This window comes from Urocampus carinirostris, chromosome 1, assembly GCF_059441175.1.
Source record: "Urocampus carinirostris isolate Australia breed hairy pipefish chromosome 1, RoL_Ucar_1.0, whole genome shotgun sequence".
Classification (NCBI taxonomy): domain Eukaryota; kingdom Metazoa; phylum Chordata; class Actinopteri; order Syngnathiformes; family Syngnathidae; genus Urocampus; species Urocampus carinirostris.
The window spans coordinates 34253950-34271142 of record NC_142349.1 but is presented as its reverse complement, the minus strand read 5'-3'; the positions used below and the strand labels follow the sequence as shown (position 1 = coordinate 34271142).

Here is a 17193-nt window from a genome sequence, read left to right as displayed (position 1 = left end):
GGGGATTGATAAATATCTTAATAATCTTTAAACATTGTTCAAGTTAAATATAACCGCACAAACAAAGAACTGAACGAATTTTTCCATTTAATCACAATCTGTTCAATAGTAGCCTCGCTGTCAATTTGCAATGACAAGCATGGGTATTTGTATCAGCAGAGTAGCACAAAGACTGTTTTCGCATTGTTTTTTAAGAAAATAACAAAGGTGTAATCATCAAAACCTGTTTGGTTATTAATAGCACGACCGCTCACAATCAAAGGAACATGTTATTGCTGTGTTAATTTCAAAACAGATGAGAAGATATGGCTGAAAGTTATGAGTCTTGTATCAGAGACGGCATGAGGCCCGATTATTAGAGTAAGAGAAAAGAAGGGCATTGTCTATTTATAAAATGACTTTTAATATTGTGTGTCAACAGTCAAGAACAAAGGTAAAATGTGCTTTAAATATGCCGTGGTGTATTTATAGCTGCTCACTCAAGTTCATAGAAATCATTAATTTATTATCATTGTACGTTATCACCAAAGGACCAAAGTATTGGGATACGTTTTTTTCATACAAAAAAAACAAAAATATGATTATATTGATATGGGGGTCGTTTCTTCAAAACAACAAAGGACATTGGGTCGAATGACCCAAACATCAGTGATAAGTTTATTACGTTTTTAATATTGGACACCTGCAAAGGAGATTGCCTCGGATGCCTATGACTATTATTCTGCACCGTTTTGTTGTTTTGACTATTACATCTCTGCCACTGGCAAGTCATGTTGCCGTTCTTTGATTCAGGGCTTTTTTGACTTCGCAGACTTAATAAAAATAAAGGGCTAAGGTGAGGTCAGGTTGGACTTTCATATATGAAGCCTTCTCTCCCTGTCCTCCCTGCAAGTTTGGAATCCATTGATGTCGTCTCTTTTTAAACGTCTACTTAAATTTAGACTTATCAATCGGGTTGGTCAACTTTTGACCCAAACTTGAATTATTCTTAACCCAATCATCTTTACAATGCTTACTGTTTTTTTTTCAAAGACTTTGGTCCCGACCTTCAAACAGCCAAGGCCGTTCGATTCTTTTCACCCTTTGTTGCTCGAGAAGCAGCGGGAAAGCGAAAAAAGGAAAAAAAAACTGTATAAAAAGAGAAAATGTGCTCCAGAGATGAAACACGAAATGCACCTTGAAGCTGCTGAAAGTTCCCTCATTAAAACTCTCGCCGTCTGCTTGACAAACAGCTGCCGAGTTGTCAATCGGTTCGGCTCAGTCGTGACGCTTCTTCATTACGTCCATGAGCGCCTGACGCGTTTGGCGGCGTCGAAATGAGCTCTTCCAAAAAACAAGCGCCGTCGCTACGGACCGCCGGCGGCCTCCTTTGGGGACGCTTCAAAAGCTCTCAAAGGACTTTCAGATAGCTGCCGCAAGCTTGCAGCAGGCGGGAGGGAAATGAGATAAGAATGAACGAAAAAAAACATTAAATCAGCTTTTGAGGATATAAAGACATTTCACAGGTCCGTTTTGGGGATTTCAGTCCGGCTTCAGCAACGTTGATGGGATCAATAATTCAGTAGGACAGCGAGAATAAAGCAACCACAATCGGATGTCTTTTTCACCAGGATCGTTACCTCAGCCAGGCCAACAAAAGGGGATGAGGGATGGAGGCGAGTTGAGATCCGGATCTTTTTCTTCCCGGTTTGATCTCACTTTAAAAGTATCTGAACACACTTTTTTTTTTTTCCCATTCGAGTCATTTTTTATAACAATCATTAACATTTACCTTTGCGCACCTTTCAGTACATGTTTTTTAACTCAATTACTGCCCATAGTGATTATATCTGTCAAAAACCCAAAGGTGCTGGGACACAATAAGAAATACTGAAATAGCAAATATGCATTTAGTGCAGGGGTCGGGATTCTTTTTGACTCAAACAGCCATAAATATTTTTTTTTTGAGAACACCATACATTTCAAAACAAAATAAATAAATAAAAAATCTGCTCTCCAGGAAAAAAAAATCTAATTTTTCAGGATATTTTATTTCACGGTGTGATGTTTAATATCTATGACATAATAATAATAATGCCAGAACCCGTGTACCATATGTAAAAATACACCACATCAAATTTTTCTTCTCAGAATGTCACTAAATACTGCAACTGAGAAGGATATGGATGTATTTTGGGGGAGTTTGCTATGTGCAGAGATCCACCCACTTCTATCGCAAACCCAATCAAATTGTTATGGGTGCTTTGCCCGCATTTCGGTTGTTTACAGTTTGTTCTGTAGGTTTTCATCATAAAGTGTCTCAACAGTGGACATATATTGTTTAATGAGCTTTCATATACAGGATTCTATGGAAATGTGCAGCCATAACGGGGCCTGTTGGTGTAACACCGCGACAGTAATCTGTAGTTGGGACTCGGCCTGTACAGTTTTCGCTGGAAAGAACTAATTGCCTACTGTGTTGCTTCGGCTTTTTGTCTACTAAAACGGGAATGATGTACATGGCCCATGTTTTACCCCTAAGCCAGATGTACTCATGAAATGACAATACCTGACTCACGAACCATACGTTCCCGACCCCCGGCACAACAAGTATTTTGTGCTCTGTGTTGAATTTTTTTTTAGCATACATCACAAAAATCAATCACATAGATTTCTGCATTGTTCTTTTTTTTTAACATGACTTCCTTCCAGTTTTTATTGGCTAAAACGTCCTTGGAGTTTCCATGTCACTTTGGCGTGTACCCTTCAGCCCATAATAGCTGGGGTTATCCGCCGATTCCTCTCCCCGCTTCACTTGAGAAACTTTCAAAACTGTCGTAAAACTTTCAACAAAGACACAGAGTTGTTGTTGACATTGTTGAATATGTACACGTGTGTACAACTATTTACACGTGTGACCCATGTGAGCGCCTTCCCCTCCATGTTGTCAAATGAAGTATTCCTTTGTGTTCTGCTCCGAAGCATTCTGGGAGTCCGTTTGGTGTTCAAAGGGGAGATCTTGGCTTTCCTCACGCCGACTGCTTTGGACTTCTTTGTCGCGGTATGTCTCCTTCCGCCGATACAGGATCTTGGCCCCCACAGCCAGGCCGGCCACCGTCACAAAGATGATTACCGCGATTAGGCCTGTGGGGGAAAAGTCATAAATCTGTTGAACTAATGAGCAAAATAGCCAGAAAGAAGTAGATTTAAAATGTATGGCTGGATGGATATTTCAGAACTTTTGGCATGATAGTGGTGAATTCCACCTTTGACCAGGAAGGTGAAATTAGATATTGATTTTCTTCCTTTCTTGAGTCCCCCTTTCCCTTTGTATTATGCTCCCTCCTGTTTTCCCACTTTCTTACATTTTTTCTTCCTTACATTCTTTTTCTTGTTCCCTATTGCTCACATTTTCTCTTCCTCTTCTTTTCATACATTCTTTCCTTCCTTTTTAGGTACATACTCTTCCATTTTCCTACTTTACTATAATTCCTCCATCTATCCCTGTCATCCCTCCTTCCTTCCTGCCTCTAACCAGTCATGCCTCCTTCCTTCCTGCCTCTAACCGGTCATCCCTCCTTCCTACCTACCTCTCTCCTTCCTACCTGCCTCTAACCGGTCATCCCTACCTCCTTGCCCTCTCCTTCCTCCCTCACTCTTTCCCTCACTCCCTCCCTCACTCCCTTCCTACCTCACTAGCTCCTTCCCTCCCTCCCTCAATCCTTCCCCTTTCTCCCGAAATTCTTCCCTCCGTCCCTTCCTAAATCATTCGATCCATCCTCCTTTTAATCCTTTCATCCTCCCTACCTTCCTTCCTCCCTTCCCTCCTTCCACCCTTCCTTCCTTCCTTCCCTTCTACCATCCTTCCGTCTTTCCTACCATCCTCCCCTCCTTCCTTTCTTCATTCTCCCCTCGTCCCTCCTACCCTGCTTCCTTTCTTCCATCCTTCCTCTTTATAGCCATTTTAATCTTCATACATGGCAGTGCTTTGACTGTGAAACACGAGTAAGGAAATTGTGATCAAGCTCGATTATTTCTGCAGAGCAACAGATGGCAACCCTGTGAAGAAATTAATGCAGACAGAGAAAAAAATAAAGTCAAACGAAATTTATTATAAACAAAGATGGCCTTGAGGGCAAGAAAGGTAAAGCCCCATCGGATGAAATCTCCCCCCATATTTCCTTTTACAGTCCAATAAAAGCGGCAAAGTTGTACCTCCAATGAGTGCTGAGTCTGTCCGCATGGCATTGACCAAAGGTTGACCAGAACCTGATGGGTCTACCGTAGAGAAAGGCAAGAAGAGGAAGAACAGAAAACAAGAAAGGAAGGTTAGCGCAAAGCAGATTGCAAAGTCACGCAGATGACTGATGAGGCTCAAAGCGACCAGGCGGAAAATAAACACCCAGCACGGCGGAAAAACTCAAGCGATTTATAATCATCTGTCCCTCCATCCATACAAGCGCCCGTTTTACTGTATCTGTCGATCTTAAGTGAAGCCTACTCTTTCAGATGCTGAGTTCAGATAATATAAATTCAAACACAGTCAACCAAGAAAAAGATATATAGCAAATGTTTCAATATAATATGACTGTACTTTTAGCTGTATAAAACATACAGACATGTTTAGGAAAGGCAGGAAAAAACTGCTACTGTTTTGAATACGTGTACAATTATTTTGTCCTGTGTTCAATTGACAATAAACTTGAGGGTAGCATTAACAGAATAATATTGTTTTTTTGTAGTGAACATTACTTGATTACTCGGAAAGCACTCTTCTGGTTGTTAAACTGATGTCATGAAGCTAACGCTCATCAAAATTCTGATTGTAACTGGTGCCCAAAACGAAATGACAGGTCACAAGTCAAAAAAATACATTGTAAGTCAGAAATGATGTTACATTTTAAAACAGGGGTGTCAAACTCATTTAAGTTCGGGGGCCACATGGTAGAAAAAAAATCCTAGGGGGGCCGGACTAGTAAATTAATGAGAAAGAAAGAAAATCGGAGTGACAGAAAGAAGGAGAAAGAGAGAGAGAGAGAAAAAGCGACAGAAACAGAGAGACAAAAAAGAGAGAGCGAAATAAAGAAATAAGAGATAGAGAAAGAAAGAGAGAATGAGAGAGAGAAAGAAAGAGAGAATGAGAGAAAGAAGAAATAAAGAAAGAAGGAGAGAGAGAATTAAATACAACTCCAGTCGCTTTGTGAGTAGCGCCTGGCTTTGGCGACATCCAGCAGATGAATATAAAAACCGCATTTCGTTTTTCTCGTTTAAAAACCCAGGCGGGCCTGATCCGGCCCGCAGGCCACATGTTTGACGCCCTTGGTCAATAACCATTTTTTAAAATGTGGTGATAATTAGCATTAGCATGGTAAGCTAGTGTTTTATAGGTCTCACCCGATAAGTGGGGTGTGTTGTGTTCAGCGTAGGGGTTTGACGCCTCCGTGGAGCCGCAGTTGGAGCGCTCTAGCGGCCCGCTGATGTGAACGGTCCCGGCTTGTGGCCTCAGCAGCGCCTCTTTGAGGGGGCTGATGGAATTGAAGCGGACCACTGACAAACAACCGCTGAAGCCCAGCGAGGATAAACGCAAAAGATCAGGATCAACCTCGTTGGCCTCTGCGGGGAACGATAAGACTTTCAATGGCGGTTCTAATGCCATCATTTGTAATACAATTTGTTCAATTTCTTTTGTATGTTTCACTGCTCAGACCTGAAAATCTAAAAATGACTTGTTCAACCCTCACAACACTGAATCACTAATGCACATCCTCAATTTATTTGAACAAGTTACAGATTTTGCTGTACATCTATGCAAATGGTTTGGTACAATTCTTTGCTGTTTCCTATATTATCAGTTGCATCTTTCACGTCGGTCACATTAGCATGGGTCATTATTGAATTGTCTCACCACCAGTGCTCTTCAACCTATACATGCAAAATAGTTGAACATGTAATCACAATATGTCAACATGTGAGTGCTCATTTCTAATATTTTTCATTACTTATTTTGAAAATAAACCTGAAGATCGTGATTGATGTTAATGAGCACCCCAGCCTGATGTAAATGTAAATGGTCTGCATTTATGTAGCGCTTTTCAAGTCAATGAAGACCTCCCAAAGCGCTTTACATTGTGCTTCACACTTTTCCCTTTTAAACACTAACTAACCGATAGCAGCGTCAACCATGCAAGGCAACTATCTGCTATCGGGGGCATTAGGGATTCAGTGTCTTGCCCAAAGACACTTCGACATAACATGGAGCCAAGCACTTTACCTCCTGAGCTAAAGCCTCCTGATCTAGAGCATTACAAAGAAGTTACGCGTTTCCGGATTATTTTTAAACACAACTCTTTACCGCGTTAAAGACTTTTTCAAAATCAATGTATTATAGTTCCTTTTGATGGTATAAAAAGCATTATTTTAACGTATATCCTTAACATTTGTTTTATCATCATTTTCTTTGGTTTTAACGGCCTTCTGTTTTATGTTTGACTTTTGTGTGACAATATTGCCAATCATGCAAACGAATATCTACCATAACATTAGTGTTTTTTTTTACTTGGATTTTTTGGAAACAATATTTTTATTTGTACACTTGACATTTACATTGTAGGGTTTTTTCTGCATCACCGTTTTTGCAGGCTCATATATGTTTTTACGTACAGAAATGCTACTGTATGTTACTATAATTTTTTTTCTATTTGTTAAAAGGGTCCACGATAATAAAATTACATTTCCTCAGCCGTTTGTTTCACTCGTTTTATCCACAATATTTTGTAAACAGAAATTTGCAAACCCTGTCCCAGCTTCATGACCTCGACTGTGCAATGACACGCGTAACCTAAACCTAAAAGCTCCTCTAGGGTCCCTGACACCCACCATGCTCGACTCTCTATTTACTTTGCTGATGGATGACGGGCTTGGCAGGAAGTGACAGAAAACCCACTTTGCCATCGCTTTCCCTTGTTTACGATTTGACACCAGCAGTTAAAGGCCGGTGAAAGTACGACCGTGCCCTCTAGCTAGTCAGCGTTAGACTTTAACGGCCCACTTGCTTGACTGACAGGCTTTTTTCAATTCTTCTTTTTTGAGCATCTGGATCATCATGAAATGGTCAATGTTTATCGGCCGTTAATTCAAAGTAGCATTAGGAAGTAGAGACCCCTCGCTAATTGGCGCTTCGGCTATCGCTGCTTCACGCTTTGCGGCAATGTGGCACCGTGAATGAAAATAGTGTAATGATAAGATAAAATCTAATGCAATTTTCTTTAACATTTACAAGTGCAGTAGGATTGTGGCCAGGATTCGGTGCTGGATAATGGATAATGAATAACGAAGATAGATCAATAACCCTTAAAACTGGTACATCTGGTTTTGAAACCAATATGTATGAAAAAAAGGGTCAAAAGGAGTTTAACCGATCTTGAGTCATTGCAAGAAAGAGACAAGTTTAAAGTGGTCTGTTTGTTGAATTTGGGACAGGGGCTCTGGCATTATTCTCTTTTCATAATTTTTATCAAATCATCAAAAATAAATGTGCTGAAGACTAAGCTTTTGTCTGGGGCGCGGGTTTAGCAATTTAGTAAATTTGTCTCATAATATATGGTGTGGCTCTTTCCCAAAATAAAATTAATATTTTTTGCTTTTATGGCTCTTTGAGTCAAAAAGGTTCCCGACCCCTGCTCTACAATATATGGTGCAAACAATCTGAAACCAACTTCGATGACAGAATTTTAAAGTGTTTATTCTTTCACTCACCTTGTACTTTACCGAGCAGCAGTGACCTCACGCCGTTAAATTCGACGTCAGATGTCAAGTTGAAGTTTTCTTTGCTTTTTTGATCAATCTGGATATGAGAGAAACACAACACGGCTTAAAAGTAATGGCGATGAAAGTTATTTTACTGATCAGCATATAGAAGCTCAAGTATGTCCTCAGAGAGGTCGGTAACAGCTGCTCCCAGCGGTCGAGCGTGGGGGCAGATGAAGGCGCTTCCACAGAATTAGAATCTCAAATGAAAAACATTCAATCAAGGGTGGCAAAGTTTTGCGCTGGAGGTGAATTTAATGAGGGCTAAGGAAAGAAAGGCACTTAAAATGTTCCAGTTATGTGACAGCAAAGATTCAAAAAAAGAATTACGACCGCTTATCACTTTTTCGAATTTTATTTCCGACGCTGGCCAATTCTCATTCTTCGTGGACACACTAAAAGAATTAGTCCAAACTTTTTGTAATCAGAGAACGAGGGCTGCAAAGATTAGTCGATATTGTCCACAAAATTCGATGATGGAAATAGTTGACCATTGTCGCCAGACATGTTTTTCCAACAGAAAGAGGCATTTCTATACAAAATAAATCTCTGCTAGGAGTCGCACAAGCGCAATAGCGTCTATGTCTGGACCGGTTACATAAGCATACAGAAATGGTGGCAACAACATCACATTCGTGTACCCACACTTTTTAAGTTTGGGAGAATTTAGTCTGGATTATGCGAATTGAAAGACTACTTGCAAGGTTCGTTAAGCAGACCTTGCGTATGAAGGCATAAGCTCAGTTACGTGCACACATTTAGAGAGCACACCAGAAACATAGTCTGACTTCCCTCTGTAGGATTCAAGTAGCATTCAAGCCAATATGGCAGGGGTCAGGAACCTTTTTGACCCAAAGAGCCATAATAGCACAATCTTATGATTATTTATTTATTTATTTATTTATTTGAGAGAGCCATATTATATATTTCATGACAAAAATTCAACAAAGTTGCCAAAGCCGCACTCCGGACAAAAGCTAATTTTTCCACGCATTTGATTTCACTTTGTTCTGTTGGATGATATGATAAAATATATGAAATGATGCCAGAGCCTCTGTCCCATATCCACAAAAAACATTTTAAACTTGTCTCCCTCCCATAGTTACTTAAGACCATTGAGGCTCATTTTTACCTTCTTTTGTTTCGTGGATAATGGTTTCAAAACAGGGTGCAAGCAGTTCTATGTAAAAATGTCACAAAATACTGCAAACTAAAATTTTCCTTTAGCGCAGTTGGCGCCTGTGAGAATGAAGCCCCCTACCACTCACCCAATCAACTCCGTCCACTCCTGCAACTGCCCACCCGATCAAACTGCTCTACGTAATCGGCAGGCGTTTAAGAAATGATTTTATTGTTAAGTATTAAACAATTATAAAAACAATATTAAAAGAATACGAGATGTCTTGAGTATTATTAAACCCGGCTCAAGACAGCAAAGTTAGCCTCAATATTTCATTGATAATAACATTGAAAAGAATGACATGTATGATGATGAAATTTTAGACCCAAACTGCCCCAAAAAAAAAAATCCCAAAACCACTTCACAAATTACAGGCCGGTCTCATTACTTTCACATGTTCCCAAAATATTGGAACAATGTTTTAAAAAAAACGTATTGATAAGCATAAATTATTCTCTGACAGTCAATACGGATTCAGATTGAATAGCTCAACATCTCGAGCATTAATTGAATCAATTGAGGAAATAACAAAGCCAATATACAACAAACAGTACGCAGTCGGAATATTCGACACCATCAATCATAATTTATTAAATCAATAAACTTGAATGCTATGGGGTTAGGGGTTAGGGGGGTTGTACTACACTGCATGAGGAGTTAATCAAGGGACAGGAAGCAATACGAGGGATTAGGAGATTATTATGCCTGTGGCCTCTTCCGGGGGTAAGTACTGGATTCTAAGGTGACATTTGTAAGGTATTGAGGATATTAAAATTAGTATTGTTTGATAATGACACAAATATTGTTTTGCTCTGGAGGGGATTCAAATGAACTGGAATCAGTCACAACTGAAATATGCAAATTTAATATCCATCTATCTATCTATCTATCTATCTATCTATCTATCTATCTATCTATCTATCTATCTACCTACCATGGTCATATCCCTCAAGAGGGGTGACTGACAGCAAGACAAACACATTCAATAACAAAAAAAATAAAAGGGAAAAAATAGCAAAAAACACACAAAAATGTTTTTGGACCATGGCCAACCCAAATGCCTAAACACCCAAACAAGTTAAGCACCTCGGCACCCAAGTTGGTCATGCTTTCGTCCCTCCAGATGAAACGGGACACAAGAAAGCGGCCATGTCACCCGGGTCAGGGTGACACAACACACTTTTCTGTTCAACAGCAGGGCCCGACAGCTTTCACTGGTTTACCCCTGCCGCATCATACAGGCCCTGCCCATCCCTTAGAACGTGCCCAAACATCCCACTATCCTTTTACAACACCTCTCCACTCATTTCTATCACCAACAATAGCTCTAGCTTTGACTAGTTTTAGACCTCTCTCCTGTAGTACACTCATAACACCATCCATGCACGTCATTCGCGGCCTTCCTCTTGTTCTCCTTCCAGTGACTTCTGCTCTGTAGATCCTCTTCAACATTTGCTCCTTATCCATCCTCTCCATGTGTCCAAACGAACCGAGTACTCTCTTATCCACACGCTTGCTCAGTTCCACTACTACTCCAGTTCTGTCTCTCACAATTTCATTTCTCAATCTGTCCAATCTCGTCACTCCTAACATACTCCTCAAACACTTCATCTCAAAAAGATTTAATTTCCTTCTCAAATCTGCATTCAGGCTCCAAGTCTCTGCACCATACAACCCAGTCTGCACAATCACACTCTCATACAGTCCCCTCTTAACATCCATACTCATACTCTTGGTGCTCATCACTCTCCTCAGAGCACCCAAAACCTTAATATACATAGTGATTATAAATAATAACTGTCTTTTTATCCCAGGCTTAGGTTTCAGAGACTTCTTAATGGATTTTGGCATTAGAGATTTAACATGCAAAAGTGAGGAATTTTTCCAACTTAAGAAAGAATAAAGCGCCGGGAATGTGCAAAAGATCAATTATTTCTGTGGTTGAATTTCCTTAGGCCCCAGCAAACATGGATTTTGAGGTAAGTATAATGATTTAAATATTATCTGTTTTCCCAAAACGGTATTGTCACAGTAAATACAAATACATATAGTCGTTTTGGTGCTTTTCTTATCTGCAGTATTCATCCGTGCTCCACTGTAAAAAACAGATTTTCCATTGGGCTCATGGTCAACATTCAAATAGCTCATACTTGGTATTTTTTATGATAATTTATTAATGTTATCATTGTATATTGCCTTCAGAGATCTCGAGGTTGCTGCAATTGACCAAGGTTTCGAGACTGGAAGGTTGTTGTCAATTGGAACTTATTGTTGAAGGTGACTGGGTTTTGTTTGTTGATGCCCTTGCAACATCCATTGCACTCTGGACATCCTGGAAGGGGGGTTACCTCAGGTGCGGTCCCTTCTCAACATTTCCCTCATGCTTAGTTTTTGGGAGTTTTTTCAGCTCCAGGGATGTAGTAATGGTTGTCTGCAGAGCCCTTTAAGACCTTTTATGATTAAGGGCTATACAAATCAATTTTGCTTGATTAGAAAATGTCATGTTAATGAACACAAATGGCTTAAGAGGCTGATTTTTTTAAGTCCTTTAAAGGTTATTTGTCATAAAGGAACCAATATTCAGACATAGTCCACAAAACCTACAGCTCTGTTTAACATTCTGTCTTATAAACACACATGTTTGTCAAGTCAAAATAAAAATAAAAGGAAAACATCTCCAGATCTTCTTTGTGGAAGCCAAGCTAAATCTTTGCCTTGTGAACCATGTCTGCCTTAAATCTTGTCAGACAGAAGATGAACCTATAAAGACGGGTGACCCTGCGCAAACTGCTACCGACAACCCCTGTTTCGGAAGTCTGACGTGGTTTGTCGGGCTAAAGCTTTAAATCCCGGCAGAAATCTTTTAAGTTCCTGCTTCAAAGAGCCGGCAAGTCGGCTTCTCTGCCCATGCAGCTTCTTTCATGTCGAGCAGCGTTTGTTAGATAAAGATGCACTGAACAAGGATCATGACCAATGTGCTAGCTTTAGCCAGTCAGTTTCCAAAGTTTACTCGTAGCCTCGAAACTTCCATTTTATGAAAAATATACTATACCATGGGTGGGCAAACTACCGCCTGGAGGCCACAAGCGGCCCGTCAGGATTCTGGATCCAGCCTGCCAAATTAAAAGTTAAAAGTAAAATATATATAAGATGGTAATTAAAACTATAAATCTTGTGACTTGTTTTGAGATTTGTATTGCTGCTAAATGTTATTGTACTTATTTTGATTGCACTATTCTTACGGTGAACTATCATTTTTTTAACACAAACATTGCACTGCTATAATTTATGCCAGTGTCAGTATAAGTGTACCCAATATTCAAATGGATGGGTACATTTTTCTTTAGCCACAATTTTTTTGATTATGCATTTATTTTATTATTTATGCAAAAAAAAACCTTTCTCAGCTAACCCTATTGCATTTTAAGTTTTTCAATGCATAATATCAAATTCAATGCTTAAAAAAGGGGACTTTATATATTAATTTGCATCGATTGTGAATGTTGATTGTTAATTGATTAACCATCAAGGGAGAATGTGTAGAATTTGTCCAGACCTACAAATACCTGGATGTGCAGCTGGACAACAAACTGGACTGGACTGCCAACACAGAAGCTCTATGTAGGAAAGGGCAAAGCCGACTTTACTTCCTCAGAAGGCTGGCCTCCTTCAACATCTGCAAAAAGCTCCTGAAAATATTCTATGAGACAGTAGTGGCAAGCGCCCTCTTCTATGCGGCAGCGTGTTGGCGAGGCAGCGTCAAGAAGAAGGATGCCTCTCGTCTCAATAAACTGGCTAGGAAAGCGAGCTCTGTTGTGGGCAAAGAGCTGGACAGCCTAACAACAGTAGCTGAGAGACGAGCACTGAAAAAGCTGAGGTCAATCATGGACAATCCATCGCATCCACTACACAGCATTATCTCCAGACAGAAGAGCAGTTTCAGCGACAGACTGCTGTCACTGTCTTGTACTACGGACAGACTGAAGAGATCTTTTCTTCCTCATGCCATGAGGCTCTTTAACTCCACCCGGCAGAGTAAAGGCCCACATTAAACCACACCACCTACATTGGATATTACCGAATCTTACTGCAATATGTATTCTGTGTAGCACTATTTAGTTACTCTATATAACACGCTACAGTGGGCATTTGCACGTCACACTGGGTATTTGTATATTGTATTCTTTTGGCTTTATTATTGTACTGTTCTCAGCTCAGGGATGCTGCTGGAAATGTGAATTTCCCTTAGGGGATGAATAAAGTATCTATCTATCTATCTATCTATCTATCTATCTATCTATCTATCTATCTATCTATCTATCTATCTATCTATCTATCTAACTAGTCCATCCATAGGAAAACACTGAAATGTAAAATGTACAAATTATTTCATAGACTCATACCATTGCTGCGATCAAAAAAAAAAAATCCCAAATATTTTCATTTTTTTGCATAATTAAAATGTTTACATTGAAAAAAATGCTTTAAGACTGAGATTTTAAAATAGCAGCGATGATATGATATGGCCAAGGTATTGGATTCAAGACTGCATCGGGATATACAAAAAGTAAAATCAATACCTTCTTAGCCCCTTATGCAATTTACTTAGACCAATGCGGCCTGTGACTCAAAAAGTTTGCCAGACCCTCTATTAAATATGAATATACATGAATATATATTATATATATATATATACTTTTTTCTTTTTACCAATTTAATTTCTTCGACTTTGAGTGAATAAAATTGCCTTCCTGAATACAATGATACATACAAAAGTAGATCTGAATCTGAATCTGAATCTGAATCTGATTTCAAACAAAAAGAAAAATTAATTATTCCCTTTATCACCCTTTATCACTGTTAGTAAGATATAGAACTCTTACATTTGTACTCACTGTAAGTAGTCCAATAACAAATTTAAACACATCTAAAAACGTAATAAATTTAATCAATGATTAAAAACGAAATATAGATTTTTTTAATTTTAAGTATTCCTTTAATAGTAATATCAAACAATGTAAATATAATCTCTAACGGCTCACTCCAGGTCGGCAATTATGCTACTGCTAGGCGTTTCAACCAAATCACAAATCCAGGATGATCAGTTGTTTGTCTAAGCTTAGCTTCCATTTAACAATGCCGGCTATTTTGTATTTATCGTTACAATAAATGCTTATGACTGATGTTGCATGAGACACAATTGGAAAGACACTAATGCAGACAGAGAAAGTCACCTTGGATTTTATTTTCAGACAATTAGGTGATGAGAGGACTTTATACATCATCAAGTGCCAAAAAGATGATGAATATTTCATCAGAGGCTCTTTACATGTTCCTTACGCAACCTTGTCATCTCCACTAGGACTGCTCGTCAATTCTGAGTGTCATAACCCGATAAAAAGAATATTATCGAGAGTGTGAAAAATGAAGAATTGAGACTTAAAGGGAAAGATAAAGTAAAGTCTGTCAACCTGGCAGCTCAATATAGTGGCTATGGTAAATTTGTGTCTTCAAAGGACGCCAAGGATGAACATTATTAATATTTTTTGACATTTAAACAGCCGTTTTAATGTGAGTGCAAAATCAGATGTTTACAACTCAGGTTACTGATTTCCAATTTTCAGGTTTTAAGACTTTTTCAAGAATCCAAACTCCCTGGATGTCATTTACAGTGCCACATTTTCTGGACCGAAAGATGCTCTTGAGCAATGTTTTCAAACTAGCGTGCCAGGGCACAGTAGCGTGCCGCGAGACCTTGTCTAGTGTGCCACAGGAATTTGCTCAGTTTTGTTAATTGCATGAAACATCACTGATTGAGACTGGAATAAAGCCCCATGTGTAAAATTCACGGTGCGCCACTGGTTGTCAGTATAGAAGAAAATATTTTTGTAAAAGTAAACTGGTTTCCTTCAGTGCAAATGTGGTAGGGTCAAGTGAGTGAAAAATTGTACACCACTTCTAATGGGCTCCTTTGTGAATTTTGGTCCGTCCAATTTGTTTGTTTTACCCTACCTGCAGAGACACGGCGTCCATCACTCTGCTGACGACCACAGTATGCAGACGCCCGTCTGCGAAACCCTTAAGTTGGCTTTTCAACACTTCGGCTTCCTTGCTGCCGTGGAGCTTGTAGCGTACTTCCAACTTTTCTGCACACACACAGACACACGCACACAGAAAATTGAAACCTTTTTCTTATTTCTTATCCTGCCCAGGAATCATTTATTGTTAGTACAAAGTTGCATCTTTCATCCGAGCACTGAATCTCAATGAGGAGCTTTGCATATTAAAGAGGATTAGAGCTCATTGCCTATCAATGACAGAAATTAATTTTTCCAATATTACACCTACATTAAGAAGACACGTTCAGCTGTCTTCGCAGCAGCGAAGAATAGAACAGTTTTCCTTCACACCGAGTTTAAAGCTCCTTTCAAGTATGCTAATTAATTCCAATAAAGGACAGCACTGTGCTATTCTCCTGACAACCAGGAAAAAGAATGTAAAATTATTTTAAAATTCCCCAATGTAGTTAAAGTAATTGGAATACTGCAATTTTGTTGTTGTGAAGTTATGATGTCATTGAGAAACAGTCCAACAAAAATATTAAAAAGTCAACTTGAAGTGTTCAACCTAGACATATTTGTCCACCATGGTTTTACTTTTGTTTAAATTATGCTTATTTGGTATGATACCTCAAAAAGTAATTCCCTTTTATGGAAAATCAAAGAAACATCTTGCACTTGTAGCACATAGCATATGTTTTACTGTTGCAGCAAGATTGGTGACACATTGATGCATGTGTGTTCATCCACCGTCTCTGGAAGATGCAGAGCACCATAGTGTCTCAGAGCTGCATTCGGCTGTAGTTTCCATTATGGACGTGGGGGAGTCTAGTCATCTTTGCTCTGACTTTCTGCATGTCCTGTTGGGCACAAGCAACTAACCCTTAACCATGAGGCAATTTGAAGTCAAGAAGCCTTTGTTTCGTCCCCAGACACTGGCAGTCACTCTTATACTAAAGCCACGAGTTAGTGATTCCCAGGTAAAAAAATATAGAAAATTGCAAGCACCATTTTTAGTGCGAGAGAAGATCCTGTGGAAGCTCAACATTTGATTGATCAAGTCCACTCCACCCATGTTGGTTGGTGTTTTACTCCGCAATTGCCAGTGGCCTTGACCCTTGGACAAATGTATTCTCTATCTTGGACCATCTTCTGCGATTGTCCTGAGGTTCAATTCCATAAGCAGATGATGCCAGGACAGATGGCTTGTTGTCACACGCATTATGACAGAAAGTTCAGGTGTGCTTTGTCTCACAACAATTTCTCCTGACCCTCTTTTCTTTTGGAAGAGCTCTTTGTCTATGATCTTGCATTCCTTTGGATCTTTGGTTCCAATCGCTGTCATTCCTTTTGTCATCAGGGTGTCAATGAGGTTGATTATTGTAAAATACCTGTCAAAGAACAGGTGGGTGCCATGGGGAACAGACTGTCGATTGAAGAACAACTTCTTCCCGACGCCCTTTTCACTTACAGCTGGAAAAGTAGTCTTGCCTTCGTGGACAACAAAATCCCAAATTAGACAAGTTGGTGCAGCCAAGACAAATACCTTAGGTCCAGTTAGGTTTGGTTTGCTCGATACATACTGGCACACTGGCCAGTATAAGAAACGATTTGCTTGGCAATGGACAATTTTCCTGTTCTGGGCAGACTTGGACAGCTTTCCCTTTCCTGAGGGAAATGATTCTCCACAAGAGAAAACTTGTTTTTTCTTCATCTGAAACACCAAGGTCGTTGACCAGCTTGATGGAGTTTCTATATTAGTAAAAGTGATTTCTGGTCATGGATTCTGCTAAATTGTTACTCTAGTACTTTAGGGCCAATACATTTGAATGTTTGGTCATAAAAGAGCAAAATGTATTAAATCACTTCAAATGTCCACTACGGAGGACATTTTTTAAACACTTAAATACTCATCTCAAATACGCTTAAAATAACGCAAACAACACATTAACTTGTTCATAGTCTTTTTAAGAAAATGCCAACAGTATTTCAAGACACAATATGTTTCAAAAAAGTATTAAACACTTACTCCTCCTCTTCCCATAAAAAGTGCTTGCACTGAGGGAAGCCGTTTTCTTCTATGGTGAAGTCAAGATAACAAAGCTCCACCCTTACAAATTTGGTATCATTGGAAATAACTGAAAAGGAGTGAACACGATTGAATGCATT

The 17193-nt window shown here is 39.3% G+C and overlaps 1 protein-coding gene across 1 annotated transcript in view; it reads right to left on the bottom strand.

The window, feature by feature from the left end:
- Nucleotides 1-111: 111 nt before the first annotated feature.
- Nucleotides 112-17193, bottom strand: part of cntnap3 (contactin associated protein family member 3) — a 128902-nt gene continuing 111820 nt past the window's right edge. Inside the window, exons 20-24 of the mRNA XM_088336283.1 lie at nucleotides 14978-15111; nucleotides 7735-7822; nucleotides 5374-5592; nucleotides 4195-4257; nucleotides 112-3123 (exon numbers count right to left, since the gene is read on the bottom strand). Of these exons, the coding sequence (XP_088192409.1) occupies nucleotides 2927-3123; nucleotides 4195-4257; nucleotides 5374-5592; nucleotides 7735-7822; nucleotides 14978-15111 (701 nt within the window). The 3' untranslated portion in view covers nucleotides 112-2926. The remainder of the gene's footprint in view (nucleotides 3124-4194; nucleotides 4258-5373; nucleotides 5593-7734; nucleotides 7823-14977; nucleotides 15112-17193) is intronic.